This window comes from Lepisma saccharinum, chromosome 7, assembly GCF_977018435.1.
Source record: "Lepisma saccharinum chromosome 7, izLepSacc3.1, whole genome shotgun sequence".
NCBI classification, from domain to species: domain Eukaryota; kingdom Metazoa; phylum Arthropoda; class Insecta; order Zygentoma; family Lepismatidae; genus Lepisma; species Lepisma saccharinum.
In genome coordinates this window covers 85,913,135-85,929,702 of record NC_139235.1, presented here as the reverse complement: position 1 = coordinate 85,929,702, position 16,568 = coordinate 85,913,135, and the positions used below count along the sequence as shown (strand labels likewise).

The 16,568-nt window shown below is 38.2% G+C and overlaps 1 protein-coding gene across 1 annotated transcript in view; it reads left to right on the top strand.

Moving 5' to 3' along the window:
• The window catches only part of LOC145990542 (uncharacterized), a 147,038-nt gene that overhangs the window by 46,660 nt on the left and 83,810 nt on the right, over nt 1-16,568 (top strand). The window contains exons 8-10 of the mRNA XM_083126236.1: nt 8,162-8,224; nt 11,353-11,536; nt 15,408-15,499. Of these exons, the coding sequence (XP_082982362.1) occupies nt 8,162-8,224; nt 11,353-11,536; nt 15,408-15,499 (339 nt within the window). The remainder of the gene's footprint in view (nt 1-8,161; nt 8,225-11,352; nt 11,537-15,407; nt 15,500-16,568) is intronic.

The following is a 16,568-nucleotide window of genomic DNA, read 5'->3' as shown; positions in this document are numbered from 1 at the left end:
GGGGGGGGGGGGGGTACAACTTTGTAAGAGGGAAAACTATACTTAAACCTATATATTAAGATATTTTTGAACATAGAGATGATACTGAGACAAGAAAAGTCTGTGTTTCCTCTCAAACGAGACTGAAATAAATCTCTGCAAAATCAAAGCGAGGCGATACTTGACGTCCGAGATGATCTCGTTCGAAACTCTGGTATCATATTTGAAGAAATTGGTAAAAATAAATTTAAATTACTGTGTGTCTTATCAGACATACCAAGCATTTAAATTTATTGTCTTATTTTTTTCAAAATGTCGTGTATTTTGTTTACTGTAATTGCAAAGTTAATGCATTAGTAATAATTGCGAGCCTGTGCTACCCGGTTTAATTTGTTTATAATATAATTCCGTATTTCGACGGTTCACAGCATCGAAACAAGATATAAAGCAGAAAAATGTTATTAAGAAAAGTTTTCCTTTAATGATATATACGTTGTGAAACTTTGAGTGGTGACACAATGTACGTGTTGCTTATACTAAACATTTCGTAGGTCAGGACGAGATATCTCGCCTTGTAATTGAAGGGTCCAACATGCACTGAGCTTTGGATTCCACTTTAAACCACAGATTCAGTCCCAATTAGCCCATGCAGTGGATATAAAGTACATAGAATAAGTTTTAACAACTTCTGAGTGGACACCGAAACAAAAGAAAAACACAAACAAGAACGAGAAGTACATACCTCAGCACACCAGAGGGCCTCCCCGATGGCGCAGTGGTACCGTCGTCGCCTTGTAATCAACGGGTTCGATACCAGGTGGAGGCATGTGGCACAGTGGTTCGGATCCCGATTAGCCTAACTGTTAATAAAATGGACTTAATACACCAACTCAAACAAACTCAAACTCACCACACAGGAGACGAGATTAGGCTGTGGCAATTCTCGACTCGTCTCATCTCGATGTTATTCCTAGGTCAAATTAAAGGTTCCCCTTTCTTAGACAGAATTTGTGACATTATCAGAGGACGATAACTTACTTTTACCTAAGTCATAGATATAGTACTTAGAATTGGACATTAATCGCTTAAAATCTAATTTTAATATCGAATGCAACACAAACACAACGCCATTTGAAGTTAAACTCTAAAGTCAAACGGCTCTTTATATTATCCACCGAAGATTGAAAAGAGAAATAAAACAACTTTCGAGCGTTTGACTTTCCTTGCTTGCTCTGAGATCTAAAGGATTTCGGTTTTGTATATGTAATGATAGTATTTTCAGTGCTTGAAGAACGTCGTTAGGTACAAATAATTATGTTACAAATAAATGCTTTGTCAAATGTTTTACAAACATTCCAAACTTAGACTTCTTACGAGTTGATCGGGAATCATCTCAACTCAATATTTTCTTTAAAAAAATACACCCTATAGATGTCTGAGGAAATACCGATTAGCTACATGGTTTTTAAAAGGCATTGGATGTGGTACACATCTGCCATAATTTGTTTAAAGATATTTTTATGCTTAGCTATGGGACTTTAAAATTAAAATGAACTGAACTGATGTGGACTCTATAAGTATGATATATGCAATAATATGGTTTCCATATCCAGTTGGTGAGAGACGATTATTCCTGGTTGGGATGGCTGAAGATAGAGGAGAAGGGGGAATCCTTCTCACCCCCTTTAATCTCACCCTGCATGAAAAATCAATTGCTGTATCTTTGTTCGCAATTTTCACATTTCGAACTCCTGATACTCCTTTTCGTTAAATTCAAAATGAGCCCATGAACAATGTCCAGAGCTTTATATTTTTCGGAATTGTTATCTGGTTAAAATCTGTTTTTAAAATGACGATAAATACTAAGGAGAACAAAGAAATGAAAATTATTTATGCCAATTTTTAATTTTAAAAAACAGGAAATTTGTGTGCTGTTCTAAAATGGAATATTTCCGATGCCTTCACAATATACCTATAGGTACTACCTTTGAAGTAGTACATGCGTAGTATATATACAGGGTGATTGGTAATTCGACCAATTCCTGGAAAGGGGTAATACTAGAGCATATTTGCAACAAATTTGACCCTATGCACCGGGGGTCGGAAATCAATGGGTCTCGAGTTAATGCAGTTTGTAGATTTTCGTGGCATATTCCGACATGCGACCAAAAAACTACTAATTGTGAAAAAACTACTACACCCCGGACACTTAATCGACACGTTGCTAACAGCTGACGAATGAGTGACTACTGGGAAAAAAATTCATGCCCAATTACAACCCTTTTATCGGACTTCTCAAAGGCTTCTTAGGGTTAATAGGACCAAGCCCTTGCGTGGTCTGTGGTGCAGGATTTTTTTTTAATTATTACCTATGTATATAGGTTTGACATAAAAGATGATTAAGATATTTTACTCGGAGATTTATTTGAACTTCCGGTGATATACAAACACTTTTCGAACAGACAATTCACCCGATACAACTTGTAGGTCTAAACCTATTAGTTGTACCGAAGTTTATAACCCTGGTCTTTTGATGATGCAGGAGAACACCTTATCAGAGTTGGGTTGAAAATATCTACCAAATGGAGTACAAGTACACCAGCCGAACCGAAGAACGAGGCAAGATATTTCCCCAAAGTCCCCCGAACCATCAGCCTTTCAGCAACCAGGAGAATGTCCCGCTGGCTTACAAAGGTCTCGCTCTTTTATATCAAAAATTTGTTTACATTTTTCCAAAGGTAACTACATGATTGTTGTAACGGTATTCCTCGCTTGCAAAGGAATATGAGTCAGATTGTGTGCAATTCGTTACTCGTTTGTTTCCTTTTTTGGGGAAGTAATGTCAACAGGTCATGTGACTATGGAAAGGGAAGGCTCTCGCGTGGCGTGCGGAGCGCTCTCTCTCTCTCTCTCTCTCTCTCTCTCTCTCTCTCTCTCACACACACACACACACACACACACACACACACACACACACACACACACACACACACACACACACACGCTGACAGCGGTTGGGTTCACATCTCGCAGTTCTACCTTGAATTGGTGGAATCGGTCTGTGGAAGTCATCATCTGTGTACTGGTAGTATAATTAATATATTTAAGTTTAATCTAAGATCCATATTACTTGACTTAGTTAATTAGTTTCATTCGAGCACTATTTTTTTATGTTATGTTTAATTCTACCTTTACGCAGATGGTCCTTTCCGAGTTGACCGATATCCACTAATCATGTTCATTTGTATTCAATTAGATTTATAACTTCTCTATTAAAAATTGCTGATTAGCAATCTATTTTCCACTCAAGAATAATACAGAACATTGACCCAACCTTAATACGTAATGGGAAACACAATCTGATTCCGGTACATTTATTTGGCCTATATGAAGTTTGGTTGGTTATATTTGTAAATTGAATGATTAATGTCAATCAGATAAGTTATGCTGAATTTGTTACTCCAACATTTCTATTGTTAAAGTTGCTACTGTTGTATACAAATTTCTAGACGTTGTTTCCTCAATAAATTGTTAAATATACCAGTTACTTTTCGTACTTCCCACAAAGGACTCAGATTCTGCTAAATATTTTAATAAGTAAAGGTAGGCAAATTGTCAGCCCGTAGTATATATAATTGTAGAGGACTAGTGATATAATCCAAATCTAAATTATATGAGAAAATACTTGGGTCGTGACATTGTTTTCATATCCATAGTTTTAGCATCTCTGCAAGAATTAAGTTAAACAATCCTTTACCTACAATAACTCTTTTTTAAAGAAAAAATTCTAACATTTTTAGAAGAAAAGATTTCAACACTAATTCTTAAAACACAGATTGAACATTTTTGTTCTTGGAAAAACATGTGTTGACTGGGGCGACACACCTCTTCGCAAGTTCTTAATTTGACCGCCCCATTTTTTTTTTATTATTTTTTTTTTTTTTTGTCGGCCCCTGAACTAGACGAAACGATCTGCGGGGAAGAAAAGTTTTCTATTTTGCACATTCCATGAACTCTGAAACTACAAACCGTACTCTACACACTCAAACATAAATAGTAAATTGGATTAAGAATCTTTAGGCATTTTCACGATCCTACGGTCTCGACTTGAAATCAGATACTCACTGAGTAGAATTTTTCTCCACCTGGAGGAAATCTCCAAGTTTTGAGCAGAACGAAGTAAATTTCTGCGGAGTTTATGCAAAATTAAATCTACAATACCCTGAAAAATATCGAACAGTTCTCAAAAAATCATTTTTTTGCACGGCTTGTGGAGAAAATGTGCTTGGAACACAGGAAGGTGGATTTTTCATAAACCTCAACGTGTTTTTAAGGACATATGTAAATAAGGTATTACAGAGCAGTTGGTTAGTACCTGGTATCCTCATATTTTTTGCCAAACATGAAATGTCGCGGGTTGAAATCCCATCCTCTCCTTCTTTTTGTTGTTGTTAGCTGAACACAGACCGTTGATATTAGAACATTGTGTAAAAAAATATTCTGATGCACACATCGAGGGATGATACGAGGACTACCGGCATAGCTCATGATCTGACTAGCCAGGGATTTGTAGTCCGAAGAGTATCTATCATCAGCAAGCGGAACGAAAACGAGAAATCAAGAAAGAGGGAGACTGGAGAGCTCTTGAATTTGTTAGTCGACAGCCGTATCATGGAGTATCGGTAGAACTGTACAGATCAAGGAAATCCTACAATGCTTTCGCTGCCAAAGGTTCGAACATAGTTCTGGCAACTGTAAAGCTAATGATAGATGTATGCAATGAGTAAAAGGCCATCAATCAGCAGACTGTATGCCGAAGGGAGAGAAGTATGAGCCGAAATGTGATAACTGCCGACACAAGCACCAAGCAAGCTATCAAGGCTGTGAAGCAATTCAAGCCCTCAAGCGTGTGAGAAAAAACTTTAACACAAAATACCCAGGTAAGACGACCAACAGAGAGTGACTTTCAGACATGTAAATACTGAAGAAATTCAATGAAAAAATTGGAAAGAGGCACACACTAGCAGATATGTCACGGTTAGTCGAACAGGAGAACCAGAAAATCAAAAAATGCCAGGATGATAGCAGCTTGCTGAGCATCTCAAAAGCCTATTTTAGTACATCAAGGAGGATTTATGTAGGAAGTTGAAGCTACAGCTAGCGAGGGAAATTAAGAGACTGAAAGAGCCGCCAGATTGGACAAAGAGGATCAGCAGTATATTTGAAACTCTTCTTGACATGTTCATTAATGGCAGCTAAAAGTTGCGTTACGCCATAACATACCATAAAAGTCGCTGCATAGAATGCAGATGATGTTTACAAACATTTGTATCTATTTAAAAGGAAACCTGATTGAAAGATACATTGACGCCGTTCTGATAAGTGAAACACACTTGAAAGCAATGCAACAGGTTAGATTTCCAAATTATACCATGTGCATGGAAGAAAGATTAAACATACAAAGCGGAGGAATTTTATTATTAGTCAAGAAATGTCCATCCAGAACCTAGTCCACTTGGAGACAGTTGCAATTAAAATATTCATCCTTGGTTCGCCTCTCATAGTGACTGCTGGATATGCCCATCCGCCGGCACATACCAACATGCAAGATTATGATGCCATCTTTACCATGGGAGATCTAAACGCAAAACACAAGGATTGGAATTCAAGGGGGAGCAATAGAGCGGGAGACACCCGCAGGCATTATATGAATATAGAGGGGCTACATATCACAGCGGCAACAGAATGGACACATTTCCTTTAAAAAATGGGGGGGGGGGCACAAATGATCTGATGTGCTACATGTTGTCATATCTAAAACAATACATATAACAAGTGCTAAGTGCACTAGAGTCAGATCACGATATCATCAATTCACCCTTGAATAATTACAAAGAGAAATAGAAACTTGTGTAGGCAGAAAGATAAATTTTGAAGATTGCATGCAGGTGGAGGAAGATATTGAAGGATCGGTTCACAGGGAAGCTGATAATACTGAAGAAGCAAAGACATTTTCGACAAGGCACACAGAAAGAAAATTCGAAGAACAATTTATGGGGCATAACTTGCTTCTTCTATTAAAACTGAAAAGGTGGGAAGGAAACGATATCAGCAACAAAGAAGGTATTTTACAAGACACTCGGGCAACATTTCAAACGTAAAGTACAAAACACTATCATCAGATATCACGAGGAGAAACGGAATGAAATATTACGCAATACACCAAATTCCTCCGGATTTTGGAAAATCACAAAGTCGTTATTAGGGACAAGAACTAGGAGCAGAACACCAATAACCCACACGCCAGATGGCTTATCATTACATGGCATAGAGTAGGCAGAAAGTTTGCTCTGCAATACGAAATGCAATTATTCCCTAATGTGGAACCATGTAATGCTGAGATAATAGATACTGTTGAAGAATACATCGCAATATTGGAGGCAATATAACAGAACAAGAACTTCCTAAAGACAATGCAGTAGGAATAGACAAAACTTGACGTATGGTTCAAGGAAACATGTGGTCTACTTTACAAAAATATTGAAGGCCATAATTTTAATCAAATATTTTCCAAATATATAGAAAAAAATGATTGTGGTTCCCATGTTGAAATCCTGGAAAAGCCCTCCTTATCCAGTTAATTACCGGCCAGTTAGTTTACTCAGCCACATAAGTAAAGTTGAAGAAATATTACACGCCAGAATCAAAGGATTCACCATTGAAAACAATATCATGCGAGACTTTCAACATGGTTTCAAGAAGCATCATAGCATTATCATGCAACTGATGAGAGTGGCACGCTACGTCACCACCAACTACAACAGGACGGAAAACACAGCGGCAGTTTTTCTCGACATAGAGAAGGCTTTCGATAAAGTGTGGACAGAGAGGCTTTCATATAAAAGGCATCAGTGGCAATATCCACGATATTTAATCCAAATCCTGGATTCATTTCTACACAGGCGCATGGTAATAACATCGTTTATCAACTGCATATCAACGGCTTAAAACATCATAACTGGAGTTCTACCAATACTGTATGCGATATACACTGCCGATAAGGCGACAAGTCACGACGTAACACATCATTATTCACTGATAACACATAAATCTTCAGCAATAGTGTTAACTTCAATATGTGTACAAAGATATTTAAGAGAATTCAAGGGATGGACCGAAAAATGGAGGATCAAGAACAATCTTAATAAGATTGTGTCTGTACTATTTACAAAGAAAAGGAAACGGGGACCACTGAATCTCAAACTGGGAAGACACAATATTTCCCAGGGTAGCAAGGCTAGGTACTTTGGAGTGCTCTTGGATAAAGGTTTAACATTCAAGGACCATCTAAGAGATACAGTGGCGCAGGAACGTTTTTCATTTGGGGGGTACAAAATTGAGCCTCCCATATATATTATATATATATATATATATATATATATATATATATATATATATACACACACACACACACACACACACACAAACACACCATCACACACTATATATATATATATATATATATATATATATATATATATATATACAGGGTGTTTCGTAAGTTCGTTCGAATTGTTGAATTGTTGTTTTAAGTCCATTTTATGCACAGTAAGGCTAATCGGGACTGGACCTATAGTTTAAAGTGGGATCCGAACCACTATGTGCCTCCACCGGGTATCGAACCCGAGACCCCTTGATTACAAGGCGGCGACGCTACCACTGCGCCATCGGAGAGGCGCATTTTGCAACTTGAAATGGTGCCAATTTCCGGGGGGGGGGGGTCCGATGGACCCGTTCTACACTCCCTCCCGACTCCCATGGAGAGAGCGTTTAACTGCAACCGAAAGGCAAACTCATTATAAACAGTTCCAACTTTTAAAATTAATCTATTAGTGCGTTAAACAATTACAATTTTCAAAACATGTAAAATATTTTGATTTGATTTGATGAAGTGCCGACTGCAGAGCCTACTCCCTCGTGTTCGTGTCCAATATTTTAGCTTTACTGCCTGAACCCACTGATTTTTCCGTTTCGGGTCTGTCTGAAAACGATGTATAGATAGATACCTTAGAACAACTATTTGTTACCTCTCTCATGTTGAAACCAAAAGCCACACAAATATTGTCGACTTTTCCGAAGACACTGTTGTATCAATAATTAATTATTTTTCTTACGTTTTCAGGTGAAGAGAACACAATGTACTGTGGACCTGAAAGAGTGACCTGTATTTCGTTCATAGGAATGGGTAACATGAATTTTAGTCTTCTTGAACTTCTAAGTTTTCTTCTCAACCGGTTATTTTAGAAATGTGATAAATTTGTCTGCGTGGGCACAGTCCAGTTGCGTTAGTCACGTATTTTTAGTACGTATTTTTAATTACAATGTCACCACTTCAAAATCCAAGAAATTGAACGAAAAAGAGCTTCTCAATTCGAACATTGGGATTATGAAGATATAACCCAGGTTTTGAACCCAGCATACGCCAATGGTTTCTATGGCCTCCCTTTCGTGTTTTGATTCGTCAACGGAAGCTCAATGCGTATTCCACAGTTTAAGAGCATAAATTCTAGTTTTCCAAAAATTTTAGGAAAAATGCAAATTTTAAAAATATAATAACTTCTTGACTTCATTTTGTAAAGTGGATAACAATGCAAATTCAGGTCAAATATATCCGAAATTCTTAAAAATGTAAATATTTTTATAAAATTTTAGTATTATAAAATATCCTAACTAATTGGCCGCGGTAGCTCAGTCGGTAACGCGTCTGATTACCATGCTAAAGGTCCAGGGTTCGATCCCCGGCCGGTTCAAATCCGGGAACTTTTCTAACGATGGAAGCGGCCCCGGCGCCCACCCAGCGTCGAATAGCATGGGTACCTGGGGGAAACCCTGGGGGGTAAAGGCGGTCAGGGGCGTGATGCTGATCACATCACCCCCACTCACGACCGGATCAAGAAAGTGTGGGGCGTTACCCCCACACCCCCTATACGCCATCATGGCGTGGTGCTATGCACAGGGGAGGACTTTACCTTTTTTTTACCTAACTAATTGGATCCCATGCAAAGATGGTCTCCAAAAATATTTTTATAAAATTAAATACATAAAATACATTGAAAAAATATCGAAACCAAAAGCTAAACCATGTCAAACTCAATTCGTGAGTAGGGCCGCATAACGATAATGTCAAAACTATCCGGGCCACATAGCTAGAACCCCAACACCTTGAAGTCCAGAACTAAGTGGTTCGACCCAACGGGGCCGGGAGGGGGGGGGGGATTCCAGTGATTATTATTGCAGCATCGATATGTAAATTATATATAGACCTCCCCCCATATTTTTTCATGGTTATAGTATTTTACATGTTACTTTCGAGTATAAATTGGTTACAATTGTGCAAAACGTTTTGCAAGAAACTGTTTGTGTTCAATTATAGTTTCGTTTCGCACAGATTTGACAGTTTTTTTTTAACAAGCTTCTCAAAAGTCTGCAATAAGTTTTCTTGTGAGCATGAAACTCTTAATGCAGACAACAAATATTTTGTCAGTCATTCTTGATCATTCGGCTCGGCTGTTTCATTAATCTTCATTGTGGAAAACAACTTTTCACCAAGGCAAGTGCAAAAGAAAATTAATAAAATTTCTACAGTAAAATAGCTTATTCGAGGATACTGCTATGGGAGATATGAGAAAAATCAAGGATAACCCACCTCGCGACATTTATTTTTCAATACGAGTTGCACTGCAATTCAATAAGTTCCATTCGAAGGCAGGACTTGCACACGCATCGTCAAAAGAAAAGGGAGCAGAGCAGAACAAGAATACTGCCCTTCGCACCCTCTGAAGTCTTGAAACCTGAAAGATTTTATTCAAATCGAACACGAGGCAGGCACATATCTAGATATATATTTCGGAGGGGCGTCCTAACGTAATGTCTCAAAGTAATAATATTAATAATGTTAAATTAAAATAAGTATAATTATATTAAATTAATATATTTTTATTACATGAATAGGTAAGAAGGCGGTATAACAACAGTGATACAGTCTAACATCACGTATTCATTATCTAGCTTACGTTTAGTTAAGGTCGGCAAAATTAGTAAATAAATAGAAACTGCCCTGGCAAGGAAATTAATGTCAAATAGATAAAGAATATAATATTTATTGAGTATGAAAAAATGATGTTAGATCCAGTTGACGAAAGTAAAATTCCTGGTAATATTTTGCATGTTATTATAAGTAGTAATAATTCTTGCATAAATCTTCTTTGGTACTGTCATTCAAAGCAGTATTGCTTTCCAATATTTTTGCGGAAATAAACAATTTGCGATTAAACAACAACCTTATTTTCATGACTTAATTCAAGTTATTTTATGATCTCATTATTTCATTTTTGTACTTGGTAAGTCTTTCGGGGGGAGGCTGGGACTCCTGGACCCCCCCTGAATACGTCCTTCGCGGTAGGGATCGATAATCAAGGGGTCCCGGGTTCGATACCCGGTGGAGTCACAAGTGGTTCGGATCCCACTTTAAACTGTAGGTCCAGTCCCGATTAGCCTTACTGTGCATAAAGTGGACTTAAAACACCAACTCAAACAGACAAACAAAGCGGTAGGGATCGAGATAAAGTTACGGTGTCACTGGTTCCAATTCACGGTAAATATGCTCTGCTTCTCTACACTCAAACATACACAAACTCATGACCTTCCTGCTTCCTTTGTTTCGTGCCTGGGAAAGAGGCAATAAATCAAGCTGTGACAGCTACGGGACCTTCTGACGAGGGGACGGAACCCAGCTGTGCAGAGGATTCAAACACCCGCGCGAACTAGCCCTCCCCGTCTCGCCTGGGGCAATTTTCGAACAGAGACATCTAGTGGCCAAGTGGCGAACTATGATGAATGAAATTCGGCTGAAGCGGCCGTATCTTTCGCCGTCGATACATGACATTTTTAAACAATCATTTCGGGCTGTGCAATTGACTTTTGAAAGAAAAGCCCTCCCTGGCTTAGTCATAAAAGGATTGAGCATTACGTTAGTATGCATCATAATGGCCATTTTCGTTGGTGCTACCCACAAATCCTATAACCATTCTGTGCTTATTTACGTATTTCCTTATGGGAAATTGAAAAAAAATAATGGAATTTGTGCACATTTATACAATTGAAATTGCATAAATGTGTCATGTACTCAAAGTTTCATAAAGTAAGTTCACATCCACTGCGTGTTTTCCGGCAATATTTGTCCTAAAACGTTATATTCAACAAAATGCAAAAAAGCCCATGTTAAATTTAAGCGTTTTTCCACGGCGACCTTCGCCAAACTCCACCTCCCTCTTAACAGCTAACTACAGTGATAATTAATTTCTTATTTTTCAGTGGCGGGATACAGAAGGGTGTTTCAAGACACGGACAATTCGGGAGTAAAAGAAAATTGGAGAGAACTGATTGCAAATATGACCAGATGCGCTTGCCTTCCAGCATGCACGGAGGTTCAATACGACGTTCAGACATCGCATTCTGGTTTCGACATGGAAGCAGTGAGGAATGAAGTAGAGGAGGGGTAATATTATATATTAATGCATGGAGCGTGATATTTCAAGAGGGTACGAGGAGAATTCCATCTACAGTTTGCTCTTTCTGATTGTTATTTTGTGGTGCTTGTGGGGAAATTATATGTATAGATTATGTAATGTCCCGATGCTTCACGAGAAGTTACTGGAAAGTTGTTAATTACCACACTCTGTATATTCAGCATGAGCCGATGTTATTCAGTTCTTTTGTACACACACACATATATACATATATATTGTAGCGTGACGTCGGGTATGAAACGGGATCGATTCACACCGAGACGTAGCTCAGTCACATAAGTTAGGTTTTAGTTTGGGTCTCGTTGAACCACCTAGAGCCTTCCCGATGGCGCAGTGATAGCGTCGTAGCCTTGTAATGAAGGTGTCCTGGGTTCGATACCCGGTGGAGGCACATAGTGGTTCGGATCCCACTTTAAACTGTAGGTCCAGACCGGATTAGCCTTACTGTGCATAAAGTGGACTTAAAAACACCAAATCAATCAATCAATCGCTGAACCACCTCTACCCTGAGTGGCGTGGATGAAAGATTGTTGGGAGCCTAACGTTGAACGCTACTCACCCCCTTGGTTGATGTTCTGGCCCTCGGCTTCTGGCATCGGCGACGGTTGGGACAGATGCAGGTGCCCTGGAGACGGCGGGAGACATTGGAGAGACCGCTGGCCTAGATGTTGTTGGCGACAAGAGGAGGCTGGAGATTAGGCGGTTTAGTGGACGGAGCACTGATTCTACGGACTCGGGCTGGCTTTCGGCTTCTGGTTCTTCGTAGGCTGCTAGCTCGTTGCCGCCCCGTGATGTCGTGATTTCTCGGAGTGGTCTCGGCGATTGAGTTGCTGATGATATGGAGGGATAAAGAGAGCGATTTACCATATCCAGGGTTTTTTTATGCATGGAAATTTCGCCGTGACTTGGTGGACTTTGCACCCTCAACTGTTCACCTGGGGTATCCCTTGGTGCAGGTGGAAATTTACAGTGGAGGTGCACTCACCGTTGGCGAGGGCCGTTGCCTTGCTGACTGTGCAGAGCAGAGTGGAAAATTCTTATTGCTCGGTGGAATTTGGGGTGAATGGACGTTCAACTGGCGAGCTTCAGGACGACGTTTTAGTAAAATTGATATTTTCCCTTTGATGCTCCCAATTCCATCATCAATATATATATATATATATACTATATACTATATACTATATATATATATATATATATATATATATATGTATATATATATATATAACACGCACTGACTCGCAGCAACAGCCCGCAGTTTCTTTCACGGTTCATCGAGCATCGCTGTATGCGGTATTGCCACGTTCCACATACATTTCTACTCCGCTGAATAAAAATCTGTTTAAATCGGTTTCGTGATGAGAATTGACAATGATAATGAATTTTAAAAGTAAATGAAAAGAGCTTCAGAACAAAACCAATATTGTGTATTTATAGGACTACCCAATACTAAGAAAAGTTCTTTCGCAAAATTGATAAGAACGTTTATTCGACAAATTTTAGAAATCTTAAAATTAAGAATTGTGTTTAAAACTTTTCTGGCTGCACCGTGCTGAAGTGCCATCACGATCGGATCACCAGTTTTTTTATTTATAGAATTTATAGGAGAGCGATCGTTTACAAAACTATAAAATGGGAATTTTCTTGTTCTCGCCTGCTTGAAAAAAAATGGCTAGCATAGATTAACGCAGAATTGAATAAGCTAAATTTCGATATAACACGTTTTTATGTAGGTCTGCACGTAATTTTTAATTGGAGTCCAAACTCGACTATCTGTATTTCAATCCACCAGGGTTCCCGAGTTCAAAACCCAATCCTGGATTTTCATCGTCAATTTTACCTAAACATATCTCCTCCACTTCGTCGTGATAAGCGAAATATGGCATAAAAGTGGGGCTAAATAAAAAAAATACCAGAACGGCAACATATAACTTATTATGCATACACTGGGCTGTAGTTGCCCCCTAAATCCGGGCTTGACCATCAAAGACTACATAATTTACATCAAGGGGAAACTAATACAATTCTTGGCAACAGGCAATATTAAATAAGCTGTAAGTAATCATAATATTACCAGGTCATATGATTTTCATTTTTTCCGATATTTGTAGGTTGTGGATTCTCGTGAATAGTACATGTCACGTGCCAGTTTCGATGACACAATGAAAGTTGCAAGGAGGAATGGTTTCTCGGAATCGACGAGAGATGGCAGCACGCTATATAAAAAGGAGCAAAGGAAATTATAAAAAACTTAGAGCGGAGAAGAGGGATTATATATATTATAGTAAATTGAGAAATATATAAAAGAAGAGTTCAAATACTATAAAAGAAATAAATAGAATGTTGTATATAGTAAATTAAAATAATTAAGAATATGGCCGCATATGAAACGTTTAGGAAAGTTATTAAGTAAGCGAACGAATTCAGAAATCTATCTCTTTTTATTTTTCTGACGAAGAGAACATCGTCAGTATTTTGGTTGTTTGCCCCGGTGGCGCTGTTGTCAAATTAGACGCCCCGAAGCACTTTACGGTTGCTCTCCTTTTTAGTCGCACTGGGCCATTGGCAGCGCTTGTTATTAGCGATCCTGGTTATCCCCCTTTGGTCGTTACATAGGAGGTGGCGCTAGTGTCAGTTTAGTCGACCCTACTCCTTTATATAAGTATAGCTTGGTTGCTGGATAATGCCAAAGAAGCGGGGGAAGCGAGCAGGAAAGAGAGTAAAGGAATATGTATTAAAACGAAGAAGACAAGAGGGCGGGGAAACTATCCAACCTCCAGTTATAAGTAATGATCCATTGGGTTTACGATATGACATTTCAAAAGAAGAAAATAACTATCATCCGAAGGTCATAGACTTACCGCCATCTAGTAAATGTAGTTATCAGAATTGCCAGGGAAGTAATGATAAAGACCCACGGGGAAAGGAAAGAAAACATATATAAGGCATAAAGAAAAGGAAGCTAGACGACGCAATTGGATTTCTTGTATATAGAAGAAATAATAAAAGAAGAAGAAGCCTTTTAAAAAGAATAAGATTTTTGATAAAAGAAGAAGAAGCCTTTTCGATAATCAAAGAAGAAGAAGCCCTTTAAAAGAAGAAGAAGCCTTTTGATGATAAAAGAAGAAGAAACCTTTTCGATAATCAAGGAAGAAGAAGCTTTTTTCCTATAGAAGAAATAGATACAAGAAAAGAATACCTTTTCGATTATATATATATATATATATATATATATATATATATATATATATTTTTCTCTGTATTTTGTATTGATTATCAGAATATAGATCCGCATTTTACTATATCCTCTTGGCTATAAAACGCTTCTTTATTCGGAATTCTCGAATAAAGAACCTATCCCCCGGAGGTTAAGATATCTGTAGCCGTGGTAAATGACATTTAAGTACGTAACCCCAAGGGGCGTAGCATACACTTAGAATGTGTGTTTCAGAAACCAAATATCTGTATGTATCTGAAATGTTCAGCAATTCTTTCTTTCATATAATGATTTTTTTCTACCTGGTGTATTATTTTTATACAATTTCATGCTCTGCAGTAGATGCATGTATTAAGTAAAGATCCTTATATAATACAAAAGCTTGCAACGCTATGATTACTTCACATTTCCACTTCATTTAAATGAATAGATTTCTCATAAAGAAAAGAGCACCAAGATGGTGCCCAGTGGAAGTGCATTGCACAGTGGTTCGGATCCCACTCTAAACTGCAGATCTGGTACCGATTAGCCTATTTGTGCATAAAGTGCTTAATTCAAACAATTATACAATATCTAACAAACTGTTAATTGTTAATATCTTTCTTTTTTATTTATCTTTGCAGTACCACTGTTACATCAGTGTCTATATTTTTCAAGGAGTTAGATTTCATCCCTAAACACAGGAGCGAGCTCTACGGTTGGACTGATTTCTTAGGTAAGAACCAACAAGGAATAAAGAGTATAGTTGTAATGTACAAAAAATATGAGAAATAACTGACATTATACAAAATAACTATCATGTTATTTATCTTTGGCCACGTCTTGTGCGCTCGCATACCTGACCCTCGACAACGTTTTGGGTTGTTCAATGCTCTTTATGCCTTTATTGGAGTGTATTATTGGAGGAAGGGAAACGAGTATGTTATGTTCGCTTATTTGAAAAGTTTAGAACGTAACGTTGTGTGTGTACGGGCTCTATAGTGCAGGAGGCCTTAGAAAGAGCGTTTCGCGGGCTAACAGCAGGCGTCGCTTGCACACTATTGCCGATACTCTCGTGTCGTCTGCTCCTCAGCCGAACAAACAGGCCGAGGTAGCAAGAGGCAGAGGTCACTCACCCTTCCAGAAGGGTGCAGCGAGCTAAAGTCGTTTTCACGTTCAGAAGACACAATGGGCTCTTATGGACAATGCTTTTCTTATGGGAAAATACGAACGCGCTGTTGTGAAATTTCTCGATTTACAAATTTAGCTTACGTAAAATCGGCACCTGCAGTTTTGCAGGAAATTTTGTAGAGAATACGATAGTGAACACAAAAAACTGGTAACTTGCTTACATATTTTTTAGATATATTAAAAACGCAAATTTTCTGTGAAAACAAAATTTTTACATTGTTTTCATTCCTAACGTTGAAACATGCCGTAAAATTGAAGCATTAATTATTAAAAGAATTGACACAGTTTTTTAATTGTCATAGGTGATGGTGGTGCTCAGAATTTATCAATACTTTCAAGCATATTCGCATTAAAAAATATTCAAATAAAGTATGTGCAGATTTTTTATATTCGTGAAGTAGAAAATGTCGTCGCTGGCCATTTTTTGTTCTGTAATTCCAAGTAAAAACTTCCAGCGACAAAGTTGTGGAGAAAATAATGAAATTATTTTTTATAACCACTCAAAGGTTCCCAGAAATATTACTTCCCGAACCGCACGCGAAGTAAGGAGACATTGTCTGACCATCTTGAGCTGACTCACCGCAGCATTCCGGCTAATCACCACCAAGTTTTCG